This window comes from Sapajus apella, unplaced genomic scaffold (genome assembly GCF_009761245.1).
Source record: "Sapajus apella isolate SASKATOON/1434 unplaced genomic scaffold, GSC_monkey_1.0 scaffold88, whole genome shotgun sequence".
Taxonomy (NCBI): domain Eukaryota; kingdom Metazoa; phylum Chordata; class Mammalia; order Primates; family Cebidae; genus Sapajus; species Sapajus apella.
The window spans coordinates 4168547-4183228 of record NW_022437028.1 but is presented as its reverse complement, the minus strand read 5'-3'; the positions used below and the strand labels follow the sequence as shown (position 1 = coordinate 4183228).

The 14682-nt window shown below is 47.8% G+C and overlaps 1 protein-coding gene across 6 annotated transcripts in view; it reads right to left on the bottom strand.

The window, feature by feature from the left end:
- LOC116534527 (general transcription factor II-I repeat domain-containing protein 2B) overlaps positions 1-12527 on the bottom strand; it is a 49546-nt gene extending 37019 nt beyond the window's left edge. For 4 of the 6 annotated variants that reach the window (XM_032254912.1, XM_032254915.1, XM_032254914.1 and 1 more), the window contains exons 1-2: positions 9860-11216; positions 1600-1704 (exon numbers count right to left, since the gene is read on the bottom strand). In XM_032254912.1, the coding sequence (XP_032110803.1) occupies positions 1600-1704; positions 9860-10339 (585 nt within the window). In that variant the 5' untranslated portion in view covers positions 10340-11216. Of the gene's footprint in view, positions 1-1599; positions 1705-3677; positions 3771-9859; positions 11217-12110 lie in introns of those variants that run through there. The other 2 variants (XM_032254916.1, XM_032254917.1) reach the window with 2 other exon arrangements.
- Between the last annotated feature and the right edge of the window lie 2155 nt (positions 12528-14682).

The following is a 14682-nucleotide window of genomic DNA, read 5'->3' as shown; positions in this document are numbered from 1 at the left end:
CTCTGTTACCCGCTGAAGTGCAGTGGTGCGATCCTAGCTCACTGTAGCCTTGATCTCCTAGGCTTGAGTGATTCTCCCAGCCTCAGTAGCTGGGACTACAGACATGTGCCACCATGCCTGGCTAATTAAAAAAATTTTTTTAGTAGAGACAAGGTCTTGCTGTGTTACCCAGGCTAGTCTCAAAACTCCCGAGTGCAAGTGATCCTCTGCCCCACAAAGTGGTGGGATTACGGGGATGAGCCACCCTGCCTAGCCTTAATGCTTGCTTTTAAAATTTATTCCAAGTTTCATTTCTTTTTTAGAGTCAGGGTCTCGTGTCGTGCAGGCTGGAGTGCAGTGTCATGAGAGCTCACTGCAGGCTTGAACTCCTGGGCTCGGCGCTACCCCCTCTAGCTAATTTTTAAAAAATAGTCTTGGAGAGACAAGTTCTCACTATGTTGCCCAGGCTGGTCTCCAACCCCTGACCTCAAGCCATCCTCCCACCTCGCCTCCCAAACCGCTGGAATTACAGGGTGACTACGCTAATTTTGGTCACTTAAATAACGTGGTGTCTGTCAGGTTTCTGTACTGCAAAGTTACTGATTTTCCATTTTTAATCAATAAATATCTTCCAATCAGATACTTTGGAGTTACGTAAATTTCTCATCAAATTTTCACCCACTAAGTAAAGTTGACCTTTTGGATGTAAATAGATACATATAAATAGCCTATTTACTTTTTCTTTTCTTGCCACAGTCTTACTCTGTCACCCAGGCTGGAGTGCAGTGGCATAATCTCAGCTCACTACAACCTCCGCTTCCAGGGTTCAAGTGATTCTCGTGTCTCAGTCTCCTGAGTAGTTGGAAATACAGGCACCTGCCACCACACCCAGCTAATGTTTGTATTTTCAGTGGAAATGGGCTTTCACCATGTTGCCCAGGCTGGTCTCAACTCCTGACCTCTAGTCATCAGTATGCCTTGGCCTCCCAAAGTGCTGGGATTACAGGAGTGAGCCACTGTGCCTGGCCTATTTACTTTTGAAGTTAGATTTTAAAAATATTCTCAAACATGGTAAAATAGGTTACCATTCATTACATTTCAGATCTGGGAAGCTTGAGTTTACATAATTGCATCCATAATGTAATAAACAAATATGTAAATAATCTGAAAAGTCCATTATCCTCTATAAAGGATACCCTTATACAGATGTCAGGCAGAAGGCAAACATCAAAAGTGATACTGAAGCAGCTGGGCGCAGTGGCTAAGGCCTGAAATCCCAGCACTTTGGGAGGCCAAGGTAGGCAGATCACCTGAGGTCAGGAGTTCAAGACCAGCCTGGCCGATATGGTAAAACCCTGCCTCTATTAAAAATACAAAAATTAGCCGGGCATGGTGGTGCATGCCCATAATCCCAGCTACTCAGGAGGCTGAGGCAGGAGAATTGCTTGAACCCAGAAGACTGAAGTTGCCGTGAGCCGAGATTGCACCACTGCACTCCACCCTGGGTGACAGAGTGAGATTCCTTCTCAAAAATAAAAGGGATGCTGAAGTGTTTCATGATTCTGTCATCTCGACAACAATCCATCTGTGGAATGTCAGACAAGTGTCAGGCTGTCTCACCATGGACTCGAGGGCAGACACGAGGAATGTCACCACCATCCTGCTCTCTGAGGAGGGCTCTTCTTCAACGGGCAGAGTGGACACTGCTACCTGGGCCATGATCCCTGTGCAAGAAAAGCAATAAGGGAGTGGTAAAAATTCAGAGTCTGAAACCCACAGTCAGAGCTGTGAGGGTGTTCACAAGAGATCTCGTTCAAACCTTCCTCTAGAGGTGAAGAAACTGAAATTTAAAGGCATTTAGTGACTTGCCCATGAGCTCCTGAATGGTAATGCTAACTTTTATTTTATTTTGAGACAGGGTCTTGCCCTGTCACCCAGGCTGGAGTGCAGTGGGACAATCATGGCTTCCTGTAACCTCTGCCCCCTGGATTCAATCGATCCTCCAACCGCAACCTCCCCAGTAGCTGGGACTACAGGTGAGCGCCACCGCACCTGGCTAATTTTTGTATTTTTTGTAAAGATGGGGTTTCACCATGTTGCCTAGGCTGGTCTCAAAGCGGTCTGCCTTCTTTGGCGTCTCAAAGTGCTGGGGTGCTGGGTTTACAGGTGTGAGCCACCACACCTAGCCCTATTTTCTTTTCTTTTTTTTTTTTTTGGAGATTGAGTTTCACTCTTGTTGCCCAGGCTGGAGTGCAATGGCATGATCTCGGCTCATGGCAACCTCCGCCTCCTGGGTTCAAGCAATTCTCCTGGCTCAGCCTCTTAAGTAGCTGGGATTACAGGCACCTGCCACCACATCCAGCTAATTTTTGTATTTTTAGTAGAGACAGGGTTTTGCCATGTTGGCCAGGCTGCTCTCAAATTCCTGACCTGAGGCAATCTGCCCACCTCAGCTTCCCAAAGTGCTGGGATTACAGGCGTGTGTCACTGTGCCCAGCCAATTTCCTTTTTTAAAAACTGTTTGGCCGGGCGCGGTGGCTCAAGCCTGTAATCCCAGCACTTTGGGAGGCCGAGGTGGGTGGATCACGAGGGCAAGAGATCGAGACCATCCTGGTCAACATGGTGAAACCCCGTCTCTACTAAAAATACAAAAAATTAGCTGGGCATGGTGGCGCGTGCCTGTAATCCCAGCTACTCAGGAGGCTGAGGCAGGAGAATTGCCTGAACCCGGGAGGCGGAGGGTGCGGTGAGCCGAGATCGCGCCATTGCACTCCAGCCTGGGTAACAAGAGCGAAACTCCATCTCAAAACAAACAAACAAACAAAAAAAAAACCCGTTTATTTATTTGAAAACAGGGTCTTGCTCTGTCGATTAGGTGGAGGGCAGTGGGGAGATCTCAGCTCACTGTAGGCTCCCAAGCAGCTGAGACTACAGGCACACACCATCACACCTGGCTAATTTTTTTTTTTTTTTTTTGTAGAGACAGGGTTTTGCCATGTTGCCCACACTGGTGCTGAACTCCTGGCCTCAAGTGATCTGCCTGCCTCAGACTCCCAAAGTGCTGGGATTATAGGCATGAGCCACCACTCCTAGCCCTTTCTTTTTTTTTTTCTTTTGAGACCAAGTACAATGGCACGATCTTGGCTCACTGCAACCTCCGCCTCCCAGGTTCAAGTGATGCTCCTGCCTCAGTCTCCCAAGTAGCTGGAATTACAGGCGCCCACCACCACGCCTGGCTAATTTTTGTATTTTTAGTAGAGATGGGCTTTCACCATGTTAGACCAGCCTGGTCTCAAACAGCTGACCTCAGGTGATCTGTCTGCCTAGGCCTCCCAGAGTTCTGGGATTAAAGGCTTGAGCCACCGCACAGCAGACTTTTAGTGGGACCAAGAAATAAGTCCTTGCTTATTTTAATCCTCCAAAATCTGGTGTCTTCTGCAACCACAGCACACCGTAGCCAGTCTGGATAGTTACAGAGGATTAAAAAGAAATTCTAAAAATGCAACTATCAAAATTATTTGAAGACACTCGAGGATCCCTTAGTGTTATAATCTTTCTGAGAACATCAGCCATTAGCTATGCTAACTTTGGCTAAGATTAGGAGTAGAAAAAGCAGCATCCGGCCAGGAGACGCATAGGTCCTAGAAAGTATTTTCTTGAGCATTCTAGATTCCACAATTATCACTCGGTACTCTCACCAAGCTAATGCACATCAAAGAGTATGTAACAGGAAAGGCGTGTTATGTTTTCATTCACCAGAACACTCCCTTAGATCACACTCCATCCTTATTATTTTGGAAGCTCAGAGTCCCAACTCAGAGAATTTCTCTCCTCTCCCCCCAGAAAGAAACTGCCATCAGGAGGTGGCATTAACAATGAACACCAGAGGGGGCACTGAGCCAGGCAGGTGACGTCAGCTTAGGGAGCACCAGATGCGCTGGTCCCCACGGGACAGAACGTCAGGAGAGCTGGGGCATATATGGGTTCAGCAGACCACGACCTCGCTGCGTGCGCTTGGGGGCTCTACTCAGTCGCCTCGTGTATAAATGGAAATGCTTGATTTTTTGTACTTTTAGTACTTTTTTGTACTAAAAGTACAAAAAAATTTCGCGGGTGTGATAGAGGGTACCTGTAGTCCCAGCTACTTGGAGGCTGAGGCAGGAGAATCGCTTGAACCCGGGAGGCGGAGGTTGCGGTGAGCAGACACTTCTTATTTTAAATTGAGGTAATTCATAAAGGGGAAGAAGTTTTTAAATAAAAATTCTTTTTTTTTTTTTCTTTGAGGACAAGTTTCACCCTTGTTGCCCAGGCTGGAGTGCAATGGTGTGATCTTGGCTCACTGCAACCTCTGCCTCCCGGGTTCATGTGATTCTACTGCTTCAGCCTCCCGTGTAGCTGGGTTTACCGGCACCTGCCACCACATCTGGCTAATTTTTTGTATTTTTAGTAGAGACAGGGTTTTACCGTGTTGGCCAGGCTGGTCTCGAACTTCTGACCTTCAGGTGATCCACCCACCTTGTCCTCCCAAAGTGCTGGAATTACAGGCATGAGCCACTATGCCTGGCCTTAAATCAAAATTCTTTTACCTGATGTAAACTAGACTACATGAGGATATGTTTCATTTCTTTGATTATAAAGGTGAAATGCTTGTTTGCGTCACTTTATTTTTTTCTGCACCCTGTGGCGCATGGCTGATCCATAGGCAGTGTGCCCGGAGTCAGCCACAAATGTTTTAATATTCAAGCATAATTTTTTTTTTTTTTTTTTTTTTTTTTTGAGACAGAGTCTCGCTCTGTTGCCAGGCACCAGGCTGGAGTGCAGTGGTGCTATCTCGGCTCACTGCAACCTCCACCTCCTGGGTTCAAGCAATTCTCCTGCCTCAGCCTCCTGAGTAGCTGGGACTACAGGTGCACGCACCATACCCAGCTAATATTTGTATTTTTAGTAGAGATGGGGTTTCACCATGTTGGCCAAGATGGTCTCCATCTCTTGACCTCATGATCCGCCCGCCTCGGCCTCCCAAAGCGCTGGGATTACAGGCGTGAGCCATCACGCCCGGCTCAAGCATAATTTTTATATAACAAAGTTCACCCTTTTCAGTGTAGAGTTCTATGATTTTTTTTTCTTTAAGACAGGGCCTTACTCTGTCTCCCAGGCTGGAGTGCAGCACTGCACCCTCAGATTAGTACACCCTCTCCATCCTGGGCTCAAGCAATCCTCCTGCCTCAGCCTCCTGAGTAGCTGGGACCAGAGGTGTGTGCCACCATGCCTGGATCATCTTTTGTATTTTTTTTTTTTAATAGAAGGCTTCATCATGTTGCCGAGGCTGGTCTCGAACTCCTGACCTCAGATGATCTGCCACCTCGGCCTCCCAAAGTGTTGGGACTACAGGATTGAGCCACGCCCTCGGCCCCTATGAATTTTGACATATATAAAGTCATATAGCTACCGTTAAAATCAAGGTATAAAACAGCTCCATCGCCCCAGAATATTATACCACAGTAATCCCTAGCAGCTGTGATGTCAAAACTCTGCTTTTTAACAAAAAAAGAAAATAAAAATAACACTAACAAAAATACAAATTAAAAAATTTAAAAAGCCAAAGAATAAAATAATAGGCAGGATGATATCAGGTGGAATTAAAAAAAAAGATACTATCAGTTGGCATCAACTATGCTACCAGCAATCATTTAAAAACAAGTGTTTCATAATAATTATTATCAGCTTTTGAGCCAGGGTCTCACTCTGTCACCCAGGCTGGAATGCAGTGGTGCAATCACAGCTTACTGCAACGTCTGCCTCCCTGGGGCGATCCTCCCACCTCAGCCTCCTGAGTAGCTGGAATTCCAGACATGCACCATCACGTTCAGCTAATTTTTATATGTTTTGTAGAGAGGAGGTTTTGCCATGTTGCCCAGGCTGGTCTTGAACTCCTCGGCTTAAGTGAACTGCCTGCCTCATCCTCCCAAAGCGCTGAGATTACAGGTGTGTCCCACCGCGCTGGGCTGTTTTATAATTATTGTACTTTCTTTACATTTTGTACATAACAAATGGAGGCAGGAATGCTGTCTTTTTTTTTTTTTTTTTTTTTGAGACGGAGTTTCGCTCTTGTTACCCAGGCTGGAGTGCAATGGCGCGATCTCGGCTCACCGCAACCTCCGCCTCCTGGGTTCAGGCAATTCTCCTGCCTCAGCCTCCTGAGTAGCTGGGATTACAGGCACGCGCCACCATGCCCAGCTGATTTTTTGTATTTTTGGTAGAGACGGGGTTTCACCATGTTGACCAGGATGGTCTCGATCTCTTGACCTCATGATCCACCCGCCTCGGCCTCCCAAAGTGCTGGGATTGCAGGCTTGAGCCACCGCGCCCGGCACTGTCTTTTATATTCTATGATTTGGGACACAGCATGCATTAATAGAAAACTGAAAATAATGAAACATGACTATAACCGACATGGTGTTCCCATCTCAAGAACATTTTCCTGAGAAAATTTCAATACACTCTAATAAAGCTCAAAATCCTTGACCGTAGCAGCTTGTGCCACAGAATAAAATCTCCCAAAGCCGATATAGCTATTAATCCTTTTTCCTACTCACATCTGAAGTGCCAGCACCATTTATTGAGATGACAGATTTTTATATAGTACTTAACTTTTTGCCATTTTATTTTATTTTGAGATGGAGTCTCGCTCTGCGGCCCAGGATGGAGTGCAGTGGTACAATCTCAGCTCAACACAACCTCAGCCTCTTGAGTAGCTGGGATTACAGGCACGCACCACATCTGGCTAATTTTTGTATTTTTAGTAGAGACAGGGTTTCACCATGTTGGCCAGGCTGGTCTTGAACGCTTGACCTTAGGTGATCCTTGGCCTCCCAATGTGCTGGGATTACAGGTGTGAGCCACTGCACCTGGCCCTTTTTGCTCTTTAAAAGCTGTAGACTCCAAAAACTTCCAAATTTCAGTTTGTTTTCCTAGCAATCCTGGAGGACTCTCTGTCCTTCTAATGTAGTATTTTACTAATGAAAAGCAAATATGTAGGACACAGCCTACAGGTTAAATCCAGACCGCAGCCTGTTTTTGTGAATTAAGCTTTGCCGGAACATAGTCACACTCACTTGTTTACATCTTGTTTATGGCTGCTTTCCTGCAAAGGAAGGTTTGCACGCATGTGACAAAGACTCCATGTCCCCAAAGCCAAAAACATTTACTACCATAAAAAAAAGGAAGAATCGTAAGTTTGCCATCTCTGATCTAGAATCTGTATCTATCCGTTACAACCTTTCATCATTTGGAATATCTTCCACACCCTTTAACAAAACTCTGAAATCTTGAAATAGAGGCCTGGTTATTTTTAAAAACTGTTTCTAGGTTTTCCTTTCCAAGGTTTTAAAGGGCTTAGATTTTTTGTTTTGTTTTGATTTTGAGACAGAGTCTCACTCTGTCCTCCAGATTGAAGTGCAGTGGTGCAATACCATGCCCGGCTAATTTTATTTTATTTTTTGTAGAGACAAGGTTTTACTCTGTTGCCAGGCTGGTCTTGAACTCCTAGGCTCAAAAGATCCTTCTGCCTCAGCCTCCCAAAATACTGGAATTACAGGAATGAGACACTGCGCCCAGACCTGATGCTTGTTTTTGTTTTGTTTTGCTTTTTGCTTTTGAGATAGGCTCTTGCTGTCACCCAGACTGAAGTGTAGTGGGATGATCCCAGCTCCCTGCAGCATGGAGCTCCTAGGCTCAAGTGATCCCCCCACCTCAGTCTCCCAAGTAGCTGGGAACACAGGTGCACACCACTGTACCCAGCTAATATTTTCTTTTTTTTTTTTTTTGTAGAGACAGAGTTTTGCCATGGTGCCCAGGACAGTCTTGAACTCCTGGACTCAAGTGATCCTCCCACCTCAGCCTCCCAAATCGCTGGGATTACAGGCATAAGCCACCACACCCAGCCCCAGGGCTTGATTTTAATTAATAAATTCTACCTTCTTCACAGCTCAGCTGTGTACACTGTTTCAACTCAAGCATATACTGTTTCACTATTCACAAAAACGTATTGAGCATCTGTGATGTAAAAATATATACTGCTGGCCAGGTGCAGTGGCTCACGCCTGTAATCCCAGCACTCTGGGAGGCCAAGGCAGGCACATTACCTGAGGTCAGGAGTTCAAGACCAGTATGGCCAACATGATTAAGCCCTGTCGCTACTAAAAACACCAAAAAAAAAAAAAAAAAAAAAAAGACAGGCATGGTGGCGGGCACCTGTAATCCCAGCTACTTGGGAGACAGAGGCAGGAGAATCTCTTGAATCCAGGAGGCAGAGGTGGCAGTGAGCCAAGATCGTGCCACTGCACTCCAGCCTAGTTGACAGAGTGAGACTCCATCTCAAAGTACAAAAAAAAAATTAGTTGGGCATGGTGGCGCATGCCTGTGATTCCAGCTGCTCAGAAGGCTGAGGCAGGAAAATCCCTTCAACCACGGAGGCGGAGGTCGCAGTGAGCCGTGATTGCGTCACTGCACTCTAGTCTGGGTTACAGAGCGAGACTCTGTCTCAAAAAAAAAAAAAAAAAAAAATGTATACTGCTGGCAGGGAGTGGAGGGGAAACAAAGGTGAACAGAATCTAACTCCTGCTCTCAAGTGAGAAAGACCTGCCTGCATGAGGCAGAATCACAGGCAATACGGTAAAAGAAGCCAGACATGCATGAAATGGCCCAGGCATATAGGAATGCAGGCTGATCAAGTGGGAGGGATGAGAGAAATGATGGGTCAGGAGTCTCCCCCTTATCTTCGGCAGACTCTTCCAAGACCCCCAGTGGATACCTGGAACTGCGGATAGTGCCAAACCCTAAATCTATTATGTTCTTTTTCTTTTTTTGAGATGGGAGTCTCACTCTGACGCCCAGTCTGGAGTGCAGTGGTGCAATGTTGGCTCACAGCAACCTACGCCTCCTGGGTTCAAGCAATTTTCCTGCCTTAGCCTCCCAAGCAGCTGGGATTACATGTGCGCGCCACGTCTGGCTAATTTTTGTATTTTTGGTAGAGACAGGGTTTCACCACTTTGGCCAGTCCAGGCAACATAGTGGGACCAGCCCAGCAACATAATGGGATCTCACTTCTACAAAAAAATTAAAAATTAACCAGGCATGGGGGTGCATGCCTGTGGTCCCAGCTACTCAGGAGGCTGAGATGGGAGGACTGCCTGAGTCCAGGAGGTTGAGGCTGCAGTGAGCTGTGATCCCACCATTTCAACAGGGCGAGACCCTGGGCAACAGGGCAAGACTCTGTCTCAAGAGAAAAAAAAGAAGGCCAGCCAGGCTCAGTGGCTCATGCCTGTAATCCCAGCACTTTGGGAGGCTGAGGTGGGTGGATCACCTGAGATCAAGAGTTAGAGACCAGCCCGGCCAACATGGTGAAACACTGTCTCTACTAAAAACAGAAAAATCAGTCGGGTGTGGTGGTGTGCACCTGTAATCACAGCTACTCGGGAGGCTGAGGCAGGAGAGTCACTTGAATCCAGGAGGCAGAGCTTGGAGTTAGCAGAGATCAATCACTGCACTAGAGCCTGGGTGACAGGGGAGACTCTGTCTCAAAAAAAAAAAAAAAAAAAAAAAAAAAAAAAGGCAAAGGTGTCAGGTATGGTATTTTGAATTCGCATCAGGTCAGCATTCAGTAAGTTTTGGATTTTGGAACATTTCAAATTTTAGTTTTTAGATTAGAGATGGTCAACCTGTACATCCATACCTACAATGAATTTCAATTTGTAAATTAGCCACGGTAAGAAATTAACAACAATAAGCTAGAATAAATATATCGAATACCGTAATGTTATGTGACTGTGATCTCTTGATCTCTCCTTTTCTCAATATAACTTGTAATATACTCACCCTTCTTCTTCTTCTTCTTGTAATGGTGTGAGAATCTATGCCTGAATCTGTGTAACCATCCCTTACTTGCAGTAAATGGCTTGGGGTCAGTTTCAGGGCATCCCTTGCTGAAGTCCTGGTATAGGCTCAGCGCTTTCTGTCGCAACACGTTGCTGTCAATCGGAACACGTTTTCTGTTCATCTCTTCCACCCACAAATGCAGCGCCTGTTCCATCCTAACTAAGCACTTATCACGCACGGTGGCCGTCACTTTGGCAGTTGGAGGTGAGACAGCAAAACTAGCACGGATTTCCTTTTCCTTCTTCACAATTTCACGGATGGAAGATTCATTCTTCCCGTAGATTTTAGCAACCTCAGCATAGGACTTTTTTTCTTTCCTGATCAGGTCGAGAACTTTCACCTTTTCACTTAGAGGAAGCACTTTCCGGCTTCTCTTTGGCCTAGCCAAATTGCCAGCATCGATACTCTTGTGCTTTGGGGCCATGATGGCGGAAAATAAGGGTGACTTGCACTGGGACACTGTGACGGTCGATCTGATAACTGAGCCAGCTACTAAGTGGCTATGGCTGGGAAGCGTCCACAGCGTGGGGACGCTGAACAAAGGGGACGATTCACTGCTCAGGCTGCACAGCGCGAGATTTCATCACAGCGTGCAATTTAAAACTTATGAATTGTTTATTTCTGGAATTTTCCATGTAATATTTTCAGACCATGGTTGACCTCAGGTAACTGAAACAGCGGGTAAGGGGGGAACAACTGTACTTCTAGGTTCTGCAGCCTGAGAATGAGAGAAGGGACTGTGCAGGCTGAAGGCATGGGGGAAGAGCCAGGGCCCTGGGGACCAGACATCAGAGACTAAGCAGGCAGGCAGGCAGGCAGGCAGGAAGAACCGTGACCCACTCCAAATCGCCACTGAAGACTGATCCCAGCTGCAAGCCGGTGCCAAGCCCCACGTCTACTGAAGTCACACAGCCGCTGACGGCTTCCTCTCCAAAGGGAAGCAAAGAGGAGAAAAGGCTGCTGGAGTCTTCAACTGCAGCCGTGAGCAATATCCAACTGGCCACTTTCCAAGCTTATATCTAGACATCTGCTTACTTCAAATTAACATCACGAAACTAAAACATGATTTTTTTTTTTCTCAAAACACAAAGCGTGGCCCAGCAATTCCAGTCCTTGGTATACACCTATGAGAATTGAAAACAAATGTCCGCACAAAAACGTGTACACCAATGTGCATAGCAGCATTATTCAAAACAGCCAAAAGGTGGAAATTACCCAACTAGCCATCAATGGATGGAAAATCAAAATGCCATGTATTCATCGCATGGATTTTTATTCAGCCATAAAGAAGGAAAGGTGCCAGGCACACGAAAAACTTCTTGGGATGAGTCTATCCACACGAAAAGTCCAGATTAGGCAAATCCATGGAGACAAAAGTGATTGCCAGGGGCTGGGTGTGGGGACCGGGGAATGACCGCCTAATGGGGTTGCAGTTTCTTCTCGGGTGCTGAAAACGTTCTGCAATTAGCGGCAAAGGTTGCACAACTCTGTGCACCGAATTATTCAGTCTTAAAAGGTGAATTTTACAATGGATCTCAAAGCAGCTGTTATTAAGAAACAAGAAAGCTTGGGCTTGAGGGGTGAATACAACCCTGCGATCCCTTTTCCCCCTTGAACTCGAAACCAGAATTACAACGGGCAATTCCCGGGCCTCGGCCTTTTTCCTCGGGAGTCTGGATTGGTTTTCCGCCAACAAACAGATCCGATCCCCGGTGGCCGTCGCGAGGACCAGGACAAAACCCACAACCTGGGCCTCTCCGCAGCGCGTGACGTGAGGGGGCGGACCCGGGCGCGGAGCCCTGGTAACAGCGGCGACCCCGCCCCCTCATCCAACCAATCAAGTGAGTCTGCACGCAGCTCGAGCGCCCCCACGTACGCCGGGCGGAGCGTGACCCCACGCACACCCCAGCTCGGCCAATCAGGAAGGAGAGGGATGCGCACTCCGTGCGTACGATCGCTGCCCCCGCGGTAAGGCTTCCCCGCCCCCACCCTGACACCTCTGGTCCTGCCCGCGGGGACCGGGGTTCGTGGCGGGGGGGGCCGTCTCGGGGCGCTGGGGTGTTCCGGGGGACCACCTCCCGCTGCGGCCGGGCGGCCTCCCTTCCCCAGGCCCTCGGGAGGAGGACGTTCCGAGAAAGGCAGCCCGCCCCTAATGGCGGCGGCGGCGGCGGCAGCGGCGGGGGCGGGGTACGCACCTGAGGGCGCCGGGCGGGCCGCGGAGTCCGAGGCCTGGACCACCGGGGGTCGGCCGATGGCCCAGGGCGATGGCCGGGAGAACCGCGCCGGGGACGAGCACGCGGCGGGGCGTGTGGGCGGCGGCCGAGGCCCCTGCTCGCCACTCGCCCTCTTTTTTCTCTTTCTTTCTTTCTTTCTTTCTTTCCCCCCCTTATTTTCCCCCCTTTTTTTGTTTGCTTCCTGGAACGCAGCCTCGACTCGTGTGTCCGCAGCGCCCCAAGTGGGAGTCGCCGTTTCCGGTGCTGTTGAATCCAGTTTAGCCGCACTGTGCTATTGCTTGGAGGCGCGCGGTCGGGTCCGGCGAGGTCGGGACCCGCTCAGCCATCGCTGGGTTGGGGATGGAGTGCTGGCGCCGCCTTTCCCACCCCGGACACAGCGTCCAAACGTGCATGCAGTTGCTCGCTGTTATTTAACTTTTTTTTTCCTTTTTTTTTTTTTTTTGAGACGGAGTTTCGCTCTTATCATCCAGGCTGGAGTGCAGTGATCTAGGCTCACTGCAACCTCAGCCTCCGGGTTCAGGCGATTCTCCTGCCTCGGCCTCTCAATTTGCTGGGATTACAGGCCTGCACCCACCACGCCCGGCTCATTTTGTATTTTTAGTAGAGATGGGGTTTCACCATGTTGGTCAGGCTGGTCTCGAACTCCTGACCTCAAGTGATCTGCCCGCCTTGGCCTCCCAAGGTGCTGGAATTGCAGGCGTGAGCCACCGTGTCCAGACTTTTTTCTTTTGTGTGATTGCAATTTGTAGTTGCAAAGCAGTTGGGTCACCACTGGAATGACCAGTGAATCTGGCCCTTAAAGTCCTCGAATTGTTTGTGATAAACTGCAACATTCCTGCCCTGAGCCTGTCTGATAGGGTCGGGATCACCAGCTCATCGTGCACATAGTCGAACATTATGGTAGTCTAAATTATAATTACATATATATTATTATTTCTTAGATGGAATTTCATTCTTATCTCCCAGACTGGAATGCAGTGTCTCAATTTCAGCTCATTGCATCTTCTGCCTCCTGGGTTCAACCAATTCGCCTGCCTCAGCCTCCCGAGTAGCTGGGATTACAGGCCTGCGCCACCACGCCCAGCTATTTTGTATTTTTAGTAGAGACAGGGTTTCACCATGTTGGCCAGGCTGGTCTCAAACTCCTAAACTCAGGTGATCCACCCACCTCTGCCTCCCAAAGTGCTGGGATTACAGGTGTGAGCCACTGCATTTGGCCACATACTTATTTTTAAATATAGCAAAAAGAGAATAAGAGAAGTCATTTACTTGTGGCTCAGAATTGATGTTTTTTGTCTTTTTTTTTTTTTTTTTTTTTTTTTTTGAGACACAGTCTCTTGCCCAGGCTGGAGTGCAGTGGTGTCTTAATAGCTCACTGTAGATTCAAACTCCTGGGCTCAAGCAATTCTCCTGCCTTGGCCTTCCAGTGTGCCAAGATTGCAGTGGCTAATTTTTAAATATCTGTAGGGACAGAGTCTGTTCCCCAGGCTAGTCTTCTACTGTAGGCTCAAGTGATCCTCCCACCTCAAGTTTCTGAGTAGCTGGGACTACAGGCGTTCACCTCCTCACCTGACTAATTTTTTAGAAAAGTGTAGAGACTGGGGTCTTGCTGTGTTGCCCAGGCTGGCCTCAAACTCCTGAGCTCAAGGGATCCTCGTGCCTTGCCTCCCAAATTGCTGGTGTTACACTCGTGAGTCACTGCACCCAGCCTGCTTCATATTTTAAATCTTTTTTTTTTTTTTCTTTTGAGACAAGATCTTGATCTGTGATCACAGCTCAAGAAATCCTCCCACCTCAGTCCCCTGAATAGTCGGGACTACAGGCACGTGCCAGCATGCCCAGCTAGTTCAAATGTTTTTTTTTTTTCTAGAGACAGAGGTCTCACTGTGCTGCCAGGCTGATCTCAAACTCTTGGGCTCATGCGATCCTCCCATCTCTGCTCCCAAAGTGCTGAGATTACAGGCGTGCAGCCCTGTGCCCGACCCACTCCATCCTTGTTGAAACATTGCTGGATATTCTGGCTGCTGCTGGTCCTTCTCTTTTTCCCAGTCTTCACATAGTACAGTTCCCAAGAGTCAGTGCTGGATCTCTGCCATCTGCTCTCACTCCTTAGATGAATCTCCTCCAGTCTTAGAGCCTTAAATACATTTTAGGGTTACATTTTCATATGGTTATGACCCCCAAATATTTCTCTCCAGCCCACACTATTCCTGTAAACTCCACATCTATATAGCCAACTGCCTGCTTTAAAATCTTCACTTGTACAGTGACTTGGTAAGAAAAAATTGTTTTTCTGTCTTGGAGAATGAATAGACATCTCAAAAAGAACATGTCTTAAGCTCCCCACATTTCCTCCTGCAGAAGGGCAAAGTTAAGAGCTGACAGAAGTACGTGAAAGAATGGTGTGGGGTTTGGGAAGAACAGAAGATGCTTCCAAGGTTTCTGGCCTGGGTAACTGGAGGAATGGCGTTTCATTCACTGAGACAGGGACTACAGGCGCCTGCCACCACGCCAGGCCAATTTTTTTTGTATT